Source organism: Haliaeetus leucocephalus, unplaced genomic scaffold (genome assembly GCF_000737465.1).
Source record: "Haliaeetus leucocephalus isolate CR32 unplaced genomic scaffold, Haliaeetus_leucocephalus-4.0 Scaffold152, whole genome shotgun sequence".
In the NCBI taxonomy this organism is placed as follows: Eukaryota; Metazoa; Chordata; class Aves; order Accipitriformes; family Accipitridae; genus Haliaeetus; species Haliaeetus leucocephalus.
Window position 1 is genome coordinate 1,402,624 of NW_010972588.1, and position 13,234 is coordinate 1,415,857.

Below are 13,234 nucleotides of genomic sequence, written 5' to 3' on the forward strand. Positions count from 1 at the left end.
ATGTATGTTATATTCAAATATAATTACAGAAAGGAAGTACGACTTGCCAACAAGGATAACAAATGGTACTATATATCAACAAAGCATATTAGAGCTGGAGCAGCTGTTTTTATGGTCTAGGTTGCAAGGCTGACAGCTTTTTTTTAATGGCAGTTATCATCTGTTCCATTTCAGGAGACTAAGAATTAGGACTAGTGGCACATTCCTGCGTGCCACACTGAAAAACTTAATGTTCAAGAGAACGATCCTAGTTCTTAACTGCCCTTTTCTTTCATGGCACCCACGGGTGGGTGCACTTGTCCGGTGCACGTGCCTGTGCTGGGTATTGTGCAACAGGCACCGACGTGACTTGAAGACCCGGCAGCCGGTGCTGGAGGGTCTCTGGATGCTCAGTAGGAGACCTGCAGGTTACCTTGCCAGCAGGAACTGGCGAGGCCTGAAGGGTTGGGCAGGGGCTCAAGGGATTTTGTAAACATCGATTTTGATTTCTCCTTGTGAATTCCTTAAATAAATTCCCCTGTGGAAAAAATTAGTGTGATTCATGGGGTCACAGCTTTGATACTTCTAGGCAAGCAATGGACAGTATGAAAAGGTGAAGTGGTTTCCCTGAATATATGCTAGCTGGCACATGACTCAGTTCCTTACAGTGCTCCACAGCAGGTTGTTCTGCTGGAAAGCAAAAGTACTTCAGTTACAATGATATAATTTATTCATTGAAAATACCCCTTCCGCAAAAGGGTAATGAATGTGGGATATCGTCAAATGAGAATTTCTCACAGAATTTAAATGACTGAAAACTTTGGGTTTCTCCTTTTGGTAAACTATGTATGCCAGGAATTATGCATTAGAATAGTTTAACACTAATACTACATTGACTCAAAGCATGTTTACCAGTTTGAATTATATATTTTTTACTTTGGCTAAGAATTTAGTTACATTTTTAGAAGTACACTGTAGCTTCTAATTCCCAACTCAGGTTTTGAATCTTGCAAATATTTGGTTTGTCTTTTGTTATATTTATCAAGTTATTTGTTAGGATTGTGACTAGACCTAATACTTTTTATTATGATTTTGCAATTGATCTAATTTTTAGCATTTATCTACTAATAAATGTTTGTTCATACAGTGCTTTATAGTTTCAAAGTGTTACATGATAACTCGCTATTAACAAACAGAATTTAAAAAAAAATCCTGTAAAATAGAGTCGTTCATAAAACAAGCACAAGTTAACAGACATCAAAATGATGCATAGTACAGTGGTTAGTGCTTTAGTATAACTGAACACATGAGGAGAACTTCAGATGATAAAAATTGCTCCAGACAGGAAATGTCAAGGCACAACTCTCAATGTCAAGGCAACTCTATTTACTCTTAGCTGCTGGAGGTTCCATGTCTATGTCCAGGTCGGACAGAGCACAGTAGAAGAGCATCTGAACATATTTTGTTGTTGTCGCTGTAATACATAGCAAAAATGTGTGAGACAAAGTTATAATATATCTTAGGTAAATATACAGATTTTGAGGATTTGAAAACACTACACAGATATTAGGAAAATCTTAAAACACCTTAATCAACTGGATTAAGCACATGTTATGAATCACTAAAGGCAAAAGGAGCTTAATAATTGAACAGAAAGTCTTGTTTAATCAGACTTTCATCAACATTTTCTTTGAATTGTCAGATTGATAGCTGAGTTCAAACTGAATAAAAATATTAAAGTTTTGCTTTTCAAGATTGCCTGAATTTGAGGAGTGGAAACTACCTTTCAGGCCAATAATTCATTATTTCAGAATTTACAGAAATGCACAGACTCCTCTGACTCAGATGTTCCATTCCTTTGACATAAAGTGAAGTAATGGTGTCCTGGTATTTCCGCCTTCCAGAGTATCAAACTGCATACATTCAGTCTTCACAATCCTACGTGGCTTTTACTGAGCCGATGTATTGAAATGGCTCAACACGACAAATATTAGATGACTATATTATATCCACATATTAGACTATTTTGTACAGGTATGCATGGTTTTGTTTTCAGGACCATGTGGTGAAGCAAATGATCTCAGACATGCCATATATAAAAGCATAGCAAAACTTCATAAAGAAAAAGGATTCTGGGAAAAATTACTCTTTCTTTCTTCTGACCAAGCATTCAAGATTTTGGCACACTGACTAGGACAAGATGATGTTGCTTACCAGAGAGCCACTGTAGACATTTAGGTCGTTTATCAAATGGCAGATAGACTCCCAAATAATACGCAGGAATGCCTGAGAGGGCAATACCAACGCCAATAAGGGAATTGATTGTGTCGCTGTAGAGAGGAACTATGACCAGGAAAAGGGAACATAAACAGTATACTATAGGGAAGAAGAGGTTAAGCTATGGAGAAAAAAAAAAAAAAATCCAACATTTATTAAAACATGCAGTAAATACTCTATTGTAAAAAATGTCAGGCTTTGCAGATTAAAGTTAGACATGTCAATAACAAAAATACAGCTATTGACTATATGACTACTATGAACTGAATCTTTTGACTGCCTACAGTCAGTGCAATTTTCTAGCTTCTGTGTATGCCGCTGAGAACCTCTTATTTGGTACACATCTGAGTATCTGACCATTTTGTTGTTTTCAGGCCTGGACAAGGTCAATTCCTTTCCAGTTAGTAAGAAATCAATCTTTGAAAGCGGTGCTTAAAACTGAGTAGTAACAGGTAGTTTTCCCTCTAACTTCAAGTGCAAATTTTTAATTGTAGTTTTGATTGGGAACTAACTCAGCTAGACTTTCAATTACCATGTTGATGCTACAGAACTAAGTGCCTGGGCACTTAACAAATATCATAGCACAAATAAGGAAAGTTGCAATAACCTCTTTATGGATTTATTTTTCACTATAATATTTTTCACTGGCTGTAGTGATGAGCCTTCTCAACAGTCCAGGAGCTGACATTTGAATACTAGCTGAAACTCCTGGGAGTTTACTGGTATAAATATTTCTTTTTCCTTATAAAGGTTAAAAATGCAAGTTAATGGAAACCCACTGCTACATTTCAGAAAAGGAAAAAGTGTATGCGGAGTTGTGACATTGACTAAGCTGGCAAATGCTGATAGGAATTAAACAGTCATTATCTATAATCTGACTGTAATCCTTACTTTAGTAGAGTCAGTAGCAAAACTGCCAATAAGGCAAGATTTAGTCTTTATCTTCCATGTATTTTGGGGCAGATTTTGGAAATGAAGTGTGAACATTCTTCAGGAAAATTTGGTCTGCTCTGGAAGACTGGAAAGTTTTCAATCAGTAGGTGCTTAGGATATTTTATGCTTTTGTTTGAACCATGTGTTTTTTATAATCAGAATGTAACAGTTAGATGGAAAAAAAAGTGTTGGTAAAAATTGTGCAGGAGGTTAGGAAGAGAGAGTGATGAGGAAGAAATGTTTAGATTGGGTGTTAATTTGGATTTCTCATAATTTTTACTGCATCACTGCAGAATCAAAATGCAGGTCATGGAGCCAACAGAGCACAGTGAAATGGGAGCCAGCGTGTGGTTTTGTGTGCCTGTGGGAAGCTGTGCGTTTCCGTCCCTGCTTCCTGGATAATCACTGGATTAAAACTAGAAACAATTTTTAGGCACGTTTTGTTTCTGTGCAGTCTCCCTCTCCTAACTGATAGCTAGATGCTTTTCTACAGTCTGTCATTAAACTTGCATGTTACTGTCTATGACCCCTATGCAGTGGGAGGAACAATCAAAATATATTTGATTATTCAAGCTTTTGAACTTCTGCAGGAGCTCTACTGAGGTCTGCTCTGAACAATACAAATGGGGGTTGTTCCAGGATGGGCTAAGGACCCCAGGCATTTATTTATTCCTTTTTTATTTTGAAATAAGTATAGTTATAAAGTTGAATGAAAGGAAAAACAAAATGGTAAATATAATTGCAACCTCATAGCAAAAGTACCAGAACAGATGTTCTTGTGGCAACTCAAATGGGTGTTGCTGCTTCATTTCTTACCTTTTATGTTGAAAGGATTTCTATGGCTGATAAATAAGTCTATAACATAACTGGCAATGTTATGGGTGTGGTATTAAGGATCAGACAAACACATGCACTAGCTGGCTTTTAGGGCTTGTTTCCTCTCTTGTTTACTTACTTTGATAGGCCGTGGTCTACGTGGCTGAGTATATCTCAAATATATTAGTCCTGCAATAGACAGACCCACAAAGAGCCAGTAGTTGAAGCAGTAGTAATTAATAAGGAGGAAAACATCTTCCACAAGGAGATAAAGCAAAGTCATTAAGCCCTAGGGGTAATAAAAACAAAGACTTTTTAATGTGAAAATAAAGAAATGTCTTATAAAATAAAGAGGTAGTAAAGTTATAAAACAGCCTGTTTCCAATATATTTGTCTGGACTTAAGAGATCGGGCCTTTGCAAGAAGGATGTACTTAAAACTCTGAGAAATCTGCAAATATGCCACGTGAAACGTGCTGGTATCTATTCCTTAAACACAGCAATGAGACCACCACATTTGGCTGAAGAGGTGTCGGGTTTGAGAAGTTACTTTTCAGCAGGAGGAGGAAACCCTCCTAAGAAGACCAGATAAGGAGCCTCAGACGCTGCTGCACTATGGAGAAGGCTGCTAAGAAGGTTTCTGTCGGCAGCGGCTCACCCTGCTGTTCTGGCTGGCTTCAGTTTGAAAGCAAACTTTTAATTTAGTTTCACTGTTGGAGGCTTTCACAGTCCACTCATACACTGAGACCATTAGAGTAAATTCTGTGGTATGCAGGTATGCTATACTGCCTGCACGGAAAGACCTAAAATACCACGAATTTAATGTCTGTCTTAACAGATGAGCAGAACTAAGTTCCACTGTGAAAAACATGAATGGTGGTGTATTAAGGGAATATACCTCATCTTACTGGTGCAAAAAGAATCCCTCTAAGAAGAGTATTCATAATGAGATTAAAAATTGTAGTAAATCTTTTGATGTCAAACAGGACTGGCATAATAATCCATTTATAAACCATATGTAACACAGGGCAATGGAAGACACCAAATAAAATACACGTTCAAATAAACAGCAGTGAAATGCTTTTGAATGATTCTACCTTCTCTGTTTGTGCATATCCTCCCCCTTGTTTTAATCTGTTAGATTTATGGATTATTTATTAAGACCATTTGCACTAATTCTATACCTTATGGTTCCTCGACTTTGTGTCACAAGATTCATTTGTATAGTGACAGCAAGAGAAAAACTCAATATGGCTATAGGCATCCAATGGTAGGAATTTAATTTTAAGTGCTTTGTCACTCCTGTTATAACTAGAGTCCTAGAAAATAAGCCTCCGGCAGTGACTCAGAAATATTCCTGCCATATTCTTCTCCAGTGACACTCTGAAAACTCACGTAAAGACTTAAACAACTCTTGTCTATACTGTTACATATTTAGCCATTCTCTGTTTTCTAAGTAATGCTACCGCACTTCTCACTAATCTTGTTCAGAGAGCATATGAATGTGAATCAAGCCATTCTCTTTCCCCTGAAAAAAACCCCACCAGACAAAATAATGAAACCACCCTTAATGAGTTTTAGAAATTGAGAGCATTTGAGGAAGATGTCTCCAGCGCAGGAGGCGCCCAGGAGAAACACCAGGCAGAGGCGAGGTGTTATACTCCCCAGGTCCGAACCCCTGGCTGTCCCCCCCGCCAGGCATGGGGCCGGGCTGTCACTTACATTGAAGAGGAGAGCAGGGACTGGTGTGAAGCACTTTATATGAATCAAGCTCAGACTATCAGGGAGATGGCCTTCCCTGGCTCCAACGTAAAAAAGCCTAAAAAAAAAAGAATAAGAAAACTCAACCAGACAGTGAGCCAAGGAATAGCTTGTTGCTTTCTGACAAAGGCAGCATTAATTCTTTTATTAGTGTGTTGTAAATCCTGCTGTCTTCTCAAGTGGCTTTAGTTTATCAATTGGTGCTGATCTTGAGAAGACATGTCAGATCATAACAATCCTTCCATCATAAATGAACAACTGGACATGGCAACAATTAACTGTGTCACTTTTACAATGTAGTAGTAAAGAATGCAGATTAATAATAAATAATTCCTTCTCAGTTATTTAAAATAAATCTTATATTTCATACCTAGATGCTGCAATTATTGATGAGTTTAAGCCACTATAGCAAGACATGGCCACTGCTATAGGAATTATCCACTTAGCATAACTAAGGGTTTCACCGCCAAATGTCTGTAACAGAAAAAGAAAACAATAATGATGCCTGTTACCTTAAGCGTATGGACAATCCTGAGAAACTCTCATGAAAACACACCAGCCCAAATATATTGCCATAGCCCATGCTTTCTTATGACACCCGATAACAACTTGGGAAATTAGAATTTGGAAAAACTGATCAGTATCAAAATAAAAATGGAGATACATTAAAAAAAAGAATTTTAAAAGAAGTTTCTAAGCCTAGACCAAGTCAATGAGATAATGGAAGAAGATGTATTGACTTCAATGTATTCTGACAAATTCTGACATTAGTAATCCATGAGTTATAATTGTACTTTTGTATAAAATATTGATAAGGATTTAAAAAGCATTTCACTGCACATTTTTGTGTTGAAAATTTTGCTGTGATCCTGAAGCATTAAACATCACACACTGTACAGTAGAATGATAGCAAAAAACCTTGGTTCTTAAAGCACCCAGAATCCCCATAGCTCTTTCTCTGTCTGGCCCTGGCAAAAGCGTCTTCTACAATGAAGTACTGTTAGGAGCAGGATTTACAGAGTATATAAGAGGATTTTACAAGAGCAGATTTATTGGATATGTTCTTTATATGCACCTTCTAATATACTGGTGCTCTTACATGAAAACAAAGTTTAAAACAAAGCAACAACCTTCAGCATGGAAATATTTGAATTGTTTTGCCAAGAAGTATGCTACCTGAGATTCTTCTGCAGTGTCATCCATACAGTAACTTGTGTTCTAATTATTTTATACAACTTACCACAGCCACTGCATCACTTGTGAGGATAGCTGACATGTCCAACACTACGTAGTATGCGATATTAGTCAACAAGTAAATAATAGTCACAATAGGCATTGAAATTGCAATAGAAAGAGGTAGATTCCTGTAAAAGGAAAACGGCAAAATTATTTCATGTTCTTTAAATAAGGAATATTTAAAGAGAAGATTGTTCCCAAATTCAAACATTTGTGAATGGATACCTCCATCACTTTTTGTAATCCATCATTTTGTAATCATGGGGTTATAAAATAATGTGCAGCCATGGGTGGAACTATTCCATAAGCAGCTTAGTTGACTGCTTGTGGATCTGTCACAAGTTTTAGAGAAAAAAATGTACATTTATACCTGTAAATTTTATATACTGTCTTTTATATGAAGCAATTTAAGAGCAATTTGACTAATTTCCAGTCAGAAACAAATACAGAGCGGCTTGTCCTGCCATCACCTGTCTTACCAGGACGCTTCAGTGATTCAAAGGAAAAGAACATGTTTACCTCTCGGGATTCTGCATTTCCTCAGTGACGTAGTTGAGTGTGTCCCATCCCGAGTAGGAGAAGAGGGCAGAGTAGAGAGCCAGCGCGATCATCCCTGGGTTTGTGGCTGAGCCCTCGAATGGAGCTCTCAGGTTTTCCGTTTCTCCTGTACAAACCACAGGGACCGATTGCCTGTTACGTTTCAAGGACTACGACATAGAAGGACACTACACTGAAAGTCTCAGCTAACCAAAAGGAAATAATACCCCACTGCATCCAGGTTTCCTTACTATTTCTAAAAGTGCACAGCTTATATTTTCACTTGACAAATGGGAAAGTTTCAGTCAGACGTTCAGACAGCTACACTTGTACAGGGAGACAACAGAAGACATTTTCCCATGTCTGGTATTTGGATGTGACTTGTGTGGTTCTACCAAAATTCACGGCGTCCTTGTCTCCTGGCATCACTGTCTAGCCTACAGAAGGAGGGAGCCATACTGAGGTCATGCTACGCCCTGTCAGCCAGGCAGAGGCACTTGGGAAACCCAGATTCAGTTCCTGAATCTGTCTCATATTTCTTCCTTATCTCTGTGCTTTTGTTTTCACCAGATGAATTAGTGGCCACTGGAGGAGGAACTCCTGGAGGCATGGTTCTCAGTGGGATGCTCTGCCCCACAAAGGTGTTCCCCAAAATTAAGAGAGGAGACTTAAAAAATCTTTCCTTTCAAAATTCTCCTCTAGTTTACCTCAATTGGTTGAGATGACAACCTGCAGAATGCTGCAAAATAGGAGAAACGTTAACGAAACTGTGTGAGCCTTCACTGTGATTCTGGAAAGGGGAAGAAAGGCCTTACTGACTTTGCAGAAGGAAAGTCAACTACCTAATATAAATGGAAGTGGGTGAAGTATTAAGGAAGACAGAAACATGCTGAAACCTCTATTAGGGAAGAAAGTAAGGTCTTTGTTGTAAAGTGAAACAATTTCACCCTGTGGTTAAACTAAGGAGTTTACAGATACCACAAAAGCAATTCAGTCTTTGAAGAGCAGTAACTACCAGGAGACTGTTTGAACCGAGGAAAGTGAAGCTACAAGATGTACACACATTTTGGGGAAGATAATGGCTGGAAGGAAGGAAATGAAAAATCCAAAAGGACCAAGAAAAGCTTTTTTTAATAAAGACAGCTCATACTCAAAATCAGATACATTCACAGTGTTTTAAAACAAGAGGCGTGTCTGAGCACACCAGAAGGAATACAGCAGGGCTAAAACGTCATAACTGTCCTTTTAGTTAAAACAGCTGCTGAGTTTAAAAGAGTGCATTGACCTGATCACAGCTTCCTCCAGAAGTCTACATTATTCCTCCTCCCAGTCCTTTCTATATTTAAGTGCTCGGTTCTGCTTAAACAAAGCAGATGAGACCTTTACTACCAGTAAAGCCCTCAGCGGTTTGTGTTTCCTCACAGTAATGTTTCCTCTCCACCTTCACCCTCCCTCACCCCATGGAGCAATGTAAAGGAACATCCATGGGCTATACGGATGCAGGAGCAGAGGCAACGGCCGCTGGGCCAAACTGTATGGTGGCAGCTGCACACCAGTGAGTGGGCCGGGAGTTTTGAAGGAGGAGATTCAAAAGCATGGGTAAATTTGGGACTGTGGGGACAGGGCAAAGCTGCTATAGGGGTGACATCACAGGCTCACACCTTTGTAAAACTGCAGCAGCTTTATGAGGGAAACTACTCCTTCACTTAACTGTGGCCCTTAAGCAATGCTTTTCCTCTGCATCTTCACGTTCCTGCCTTTAGGACTGGGTTCATTTGATCAGGTTTCTTTAGACTTGAACAAACCGGTGACAACTGACATGCATGGACAATGGCTAAACAAAAAAGCTCTCTTAAAGTCTGGTGTAGCTTTGCAGCGTAACAGGTGATGCAACTGCAGCCAGGGAAAGGAGAAGGCCAGCAAACATGGAAAAGCAAGCATGCGTGTTAGGTTTTATAAGACAGTTTCAGCAAGAGAAAAAGACAATTCCTAAACTGAAGAGGGGAAACCATCTTTATTTCAACTGAATAAAGATACAATGGCTATTTAAGAATTTCATGGGAAAGGAAAACGGAGAAACCTTAGTAACTAAGCAACAGAGCTAGAGTTGGAAGAGACTTCACTGTACCAGAGGCCCAAATAAATAAAAGCAAATCTATTGTCATATGCAAAGATCAGAGGTAGCACAGGAATAAACTGGTCTCCATCCTTTCAGTGCATTCAGTTCAGTCCAGCTATTGATGATAGGAGGTGTCTCATCTGTCCTGTGATGTCTTACAATACCAGAGTGAATCACAGGACTGCACTATTACAGCCTTCTCCCTTGTTTCTAGGAACAAGCACGCCCTCTCACCAATGAAGGAAAGGACAAGTTCCTTCCCTCCTGATCCTCTCCCCTCGCAGGGCACTCCGGTGGCTCTCTGCCATGGGCAGGGCAGGAAAAGCTAGGGGTGAGAAGTGATGCAAAGGACGCATCCAGCAATTTCTGCTGTGCTGTCCTGTCATAGGACAAGTAGCAACATTAGCCTTTAACAAGCATGAGTCAGGGAAACAAGGCTGACACTAAACTAGTTAGCACTAAACTGATATTAATTCAGCTGCTATTTGCTCTTCAGCCCAAGCAATGAAGAACATGGCGTGTGTTGGTTTGCCACACTAAGGACAGAAGAATAATTAAACCCCCATTGCTTAACAAGTCATAAAGTTCCTCTGATCTTCCTATGGCAGACAGTTTTTTCCAGAATAAACAACACTTCATATGTAAGTGTTAAACAGTCTGATCTTCCTGCACAGATTTTGAAACTCATATATGGTTCATTTTTAAGAATTTAAGTAAATGAAAATTATTCTTACCTTTACCAATTTTGTAAAGGCCAACAGATATCACCAAGATAAGAGCCATAACTTTTGCATATGTGAAAACATCTTGTACACGGGTTCCCCACTTCACGTTAACACAATTAATAAATGTTAAGGAACCTGCAGAGAAAAAGAATCTGCATGAAAGGAGCACTGTATGTTTTACGTCACTTAAAGTATATTTCAAATCATCCTTCCAGATACCACCCGTCTTTCAAGGAATAAAACAGAATCAAATTTCACCATTTCAGGACCACCTATTATTAAAATGAATGAAATACTTGGTTTAAAATTTACACAATTATTTTCTGAAGGATACTATTTTCATGACAAAAGACATCAGCTTTTGAATTTTAGGACTAACTCCTGCTCCTTTTAAGTAATCTTTAAATTTCATTAAAGTCAACAGAGTTGCTCACATGCAGAAGGTGAGATTTCTTTATATCTTTTGTTTGAACTGAAGTTTTTCCTGGTTTTCCATGCTGATTTGAGCTCTAGTCTATGTACAGAGTAAGGACAGCTCCTGCACCAAAAAGTTTGAATGCTGTGGACAAGATCCTGAACTAAGCCAGGCCAGCACACTGTTACTGTGTGCCCATGGCTTAGAAGCTGTGTCGTTCACACTTTGACCCTGAGTCTGAGGATTACAGAAGTACTTACAGAGTTCTCTCAAGCCTCAATTTTGACAGAATCTAATAGAAATAGCAAAGTAGTTGGTTGCAGAGGGTGGGTGGGATCAACTTGTTCTCCTTTCCTCCTTCTGCCATATTCTTTGTATTCAGTTTTGTCGCAGAATTTAAACCCCAGTGAGAGGATAAAGCGCTGTGATGAATGTTGCTGCTTGGCTGGCAGCAGGTCCAGCCAGGGGCTGAGCCACATGCCCACCTCCTCTCTCTCTAGCACACACACATGGCACCATGAGAAACTTATCTCTCTTGCACTTTCATAATTCAAAACAGAGATAGATGAGGAAAGGTAAGGCTATGCATTAGTACCAGATATGAAGCCCAGCTGCTGGAGAAGAGAGCAGGACAAATGCAGCATGGGCAGTGCAGAGTGCTCTCAAGGATGGATCAGAATGGCCTATTTCTTCTCTAGCACTCTTGTTGGTCTTTGCTTCTGTTTCTTTGACCTGCCTATAATCTACACTTCAGTTTTGAAAGGAAAGAAAAGGATTTTGTAATGCTTAAAGTGAAAACCATTTAGAAACCTTTTGATATAGTAAGGAAATTAGCACCCAACTACAGATGCTCAAAGAACTTCTTGCTTTCATTATCATGAGTGATTATGCATATTTGAAAGAGTGTCCTGTCAGCTGTCAATGTAATAATAGACCTATTTACAGAAGCGGGACCTGATTTGCCCCCACTATTTCCTGTTAAAATACCAATACTGTTCAATGGGGACAGAATGTTGTTTTTATTCTGGTATTAAAAAAACCCAATAGGTCATATAACGATTGTTCATGCCTAGGGTCAGGTTTGAATATAATTTTTAAATGTCTGTAAATAATGACTTCTGTAAACCTTGCTCTAGTAAAGGAAGGAGGGGTGGAGGGATCACCCTCTACGTCAAGAAGTGGATATAGTGAAGAGCTGTCTCTGAAGAATAGACACGAGCAGGTTGAAAGCTTATGGGTAAGAATTAGAGACCGAGACAACAAAGGGAACCTTGTGGTTGGTGTCTACTACAGGCCTCCTGATCAAAAGGAGCCTATTGGCAAAGCCTTCTTGCTCCAGCCACAGCAGGCATCACACTTGCAGGCTGTCATCCTGCTGGTGGACTTCAACCACCCTCACATCTGCTGGAAAAGTAGCACGGCAAGCTGTAGGCAATCCAGGAGATACCTGAAGTGCATTGAGGATAACTTCTTAAGGCAGGTAATAGACAGCCCTACAAGAGGGAATGCGATACTGGGCCTGATGGTCACCAATGCAAGTGAGCTAACTGGGGATGTCAAGACTGGAGGCAGCCTGGGCTGCAGTGATCATGCACTGGTGGAGTTCACAGTCCTGAGGGGTATGGGTCAGGTGAAGAGTAAAGTCAGGACCCTGAATTTGAGGAAAGCAACATTCCAGCTGTTCAAGGAGTTAGTCAAGAGGAACCCCTGGAAACTGCCCTCAGGGACAAGGGAACAGAACAGAGCTGGCAGATCTTTAAGGACGCTTTCCATAGAGCGCAAGAGCTCTCAATCCCCACGTGTAAGAAATCAGGAAAAGAACGCAAGAGACCAGCATGGCTGAGTCAAGACCTGCTGGTCAAACTAAAGGGCAAGAAGGAAATGCACAGGCAGTGGAAGCAGGGTCAGGTATCCTGGGAAGAGTATAGGGATGCTGCCCAGTTGTGTAGGGATGGGGTCAGGAAGGCCAAGGCGCGGCTGGAGATGAACTTGGCAAGGGATGCAAAGAATGGATTGCACCCATTTTTAAAAAAGGGCCAAAAGGAGGACCCTGGGAACTACCAACCTGTCAGCCTCACCTCTGTGCCTATGAAGATCATGGAACAGATCCTCCTAGAAGCTATGCTAAGGCACATGGAGGACAGGCAGGTGATTCGAGACAGCCAGCATGGCTCCTCCAAGGGCAAGTCTTGCCTGACCAACCTAGTGGCCCTCTATGATGGAGTGACTACATCAGTGCACAAGGGAAGAGGTACAGATCTTGTCTATCTGGAATTCTGTAAGGCCTTTGACACGTGCCCCACAGCATCCTTCTCTCTAAACTGGAGAGAGATGCATTTGGTGGATGGACTGTTCGGTAGATGAGGAACTGGCTGGATGATCGCATCCAGAGGATAGTGGTCAACAGCTCAATGTCCAGATGGAGATCAGTGACAAG

At 40.1% G+C, this 13,234-nt stretch overlaps 1 protein-coding gene across 1 annotated transcript in view; it reads right to left on the minus strand.

Annotated features, from left to right (window-relative positions):
* Positions 1-1,202: 1,202 nt before the first annotated feature.
* Positions 1,203-13,234, minus strand: part of LOC104828368 (Y+L amino acid transporter 2-like) — a 14,727-nt gene continuing 2,695 nt past the window's right edge. The window contains exons 2-9 of the mRNA XM_010562007.1: positions 10,392-10,517; positions 7,521-7,665; positions 7,006-7,129; positions 6,136-6,239; positions 5,727-5,823; positions 4,145-4,294; positions 2,194-2,377; positions 1,203-1,453 (exon numbers count right to left, since the gene is read on the minus strand). Of these exons, the coding sequence (XP_010560309.1) occupies positions 1,362-1,453; positions 2,194-2,377; positions 4,145-4,294; positions 5,727-5,823; positions 6,136-6,239; positions 7,006-7,129; positions 7,521-7,665; positions 10,392-10,517 (1,022 nt within the window). The 3' untranslated portion in view covers positions 1,203-1,361. The remainder of the gene's footprint in view (positions 1,454-2,193; positions 2,378-4,144; positions 4,295-5,726; positions 5,824-6,135; positions 6,240-7,005; positions 7,130-7,520; positions 7,666-10,391; positions 10,518-13,234) is intronic.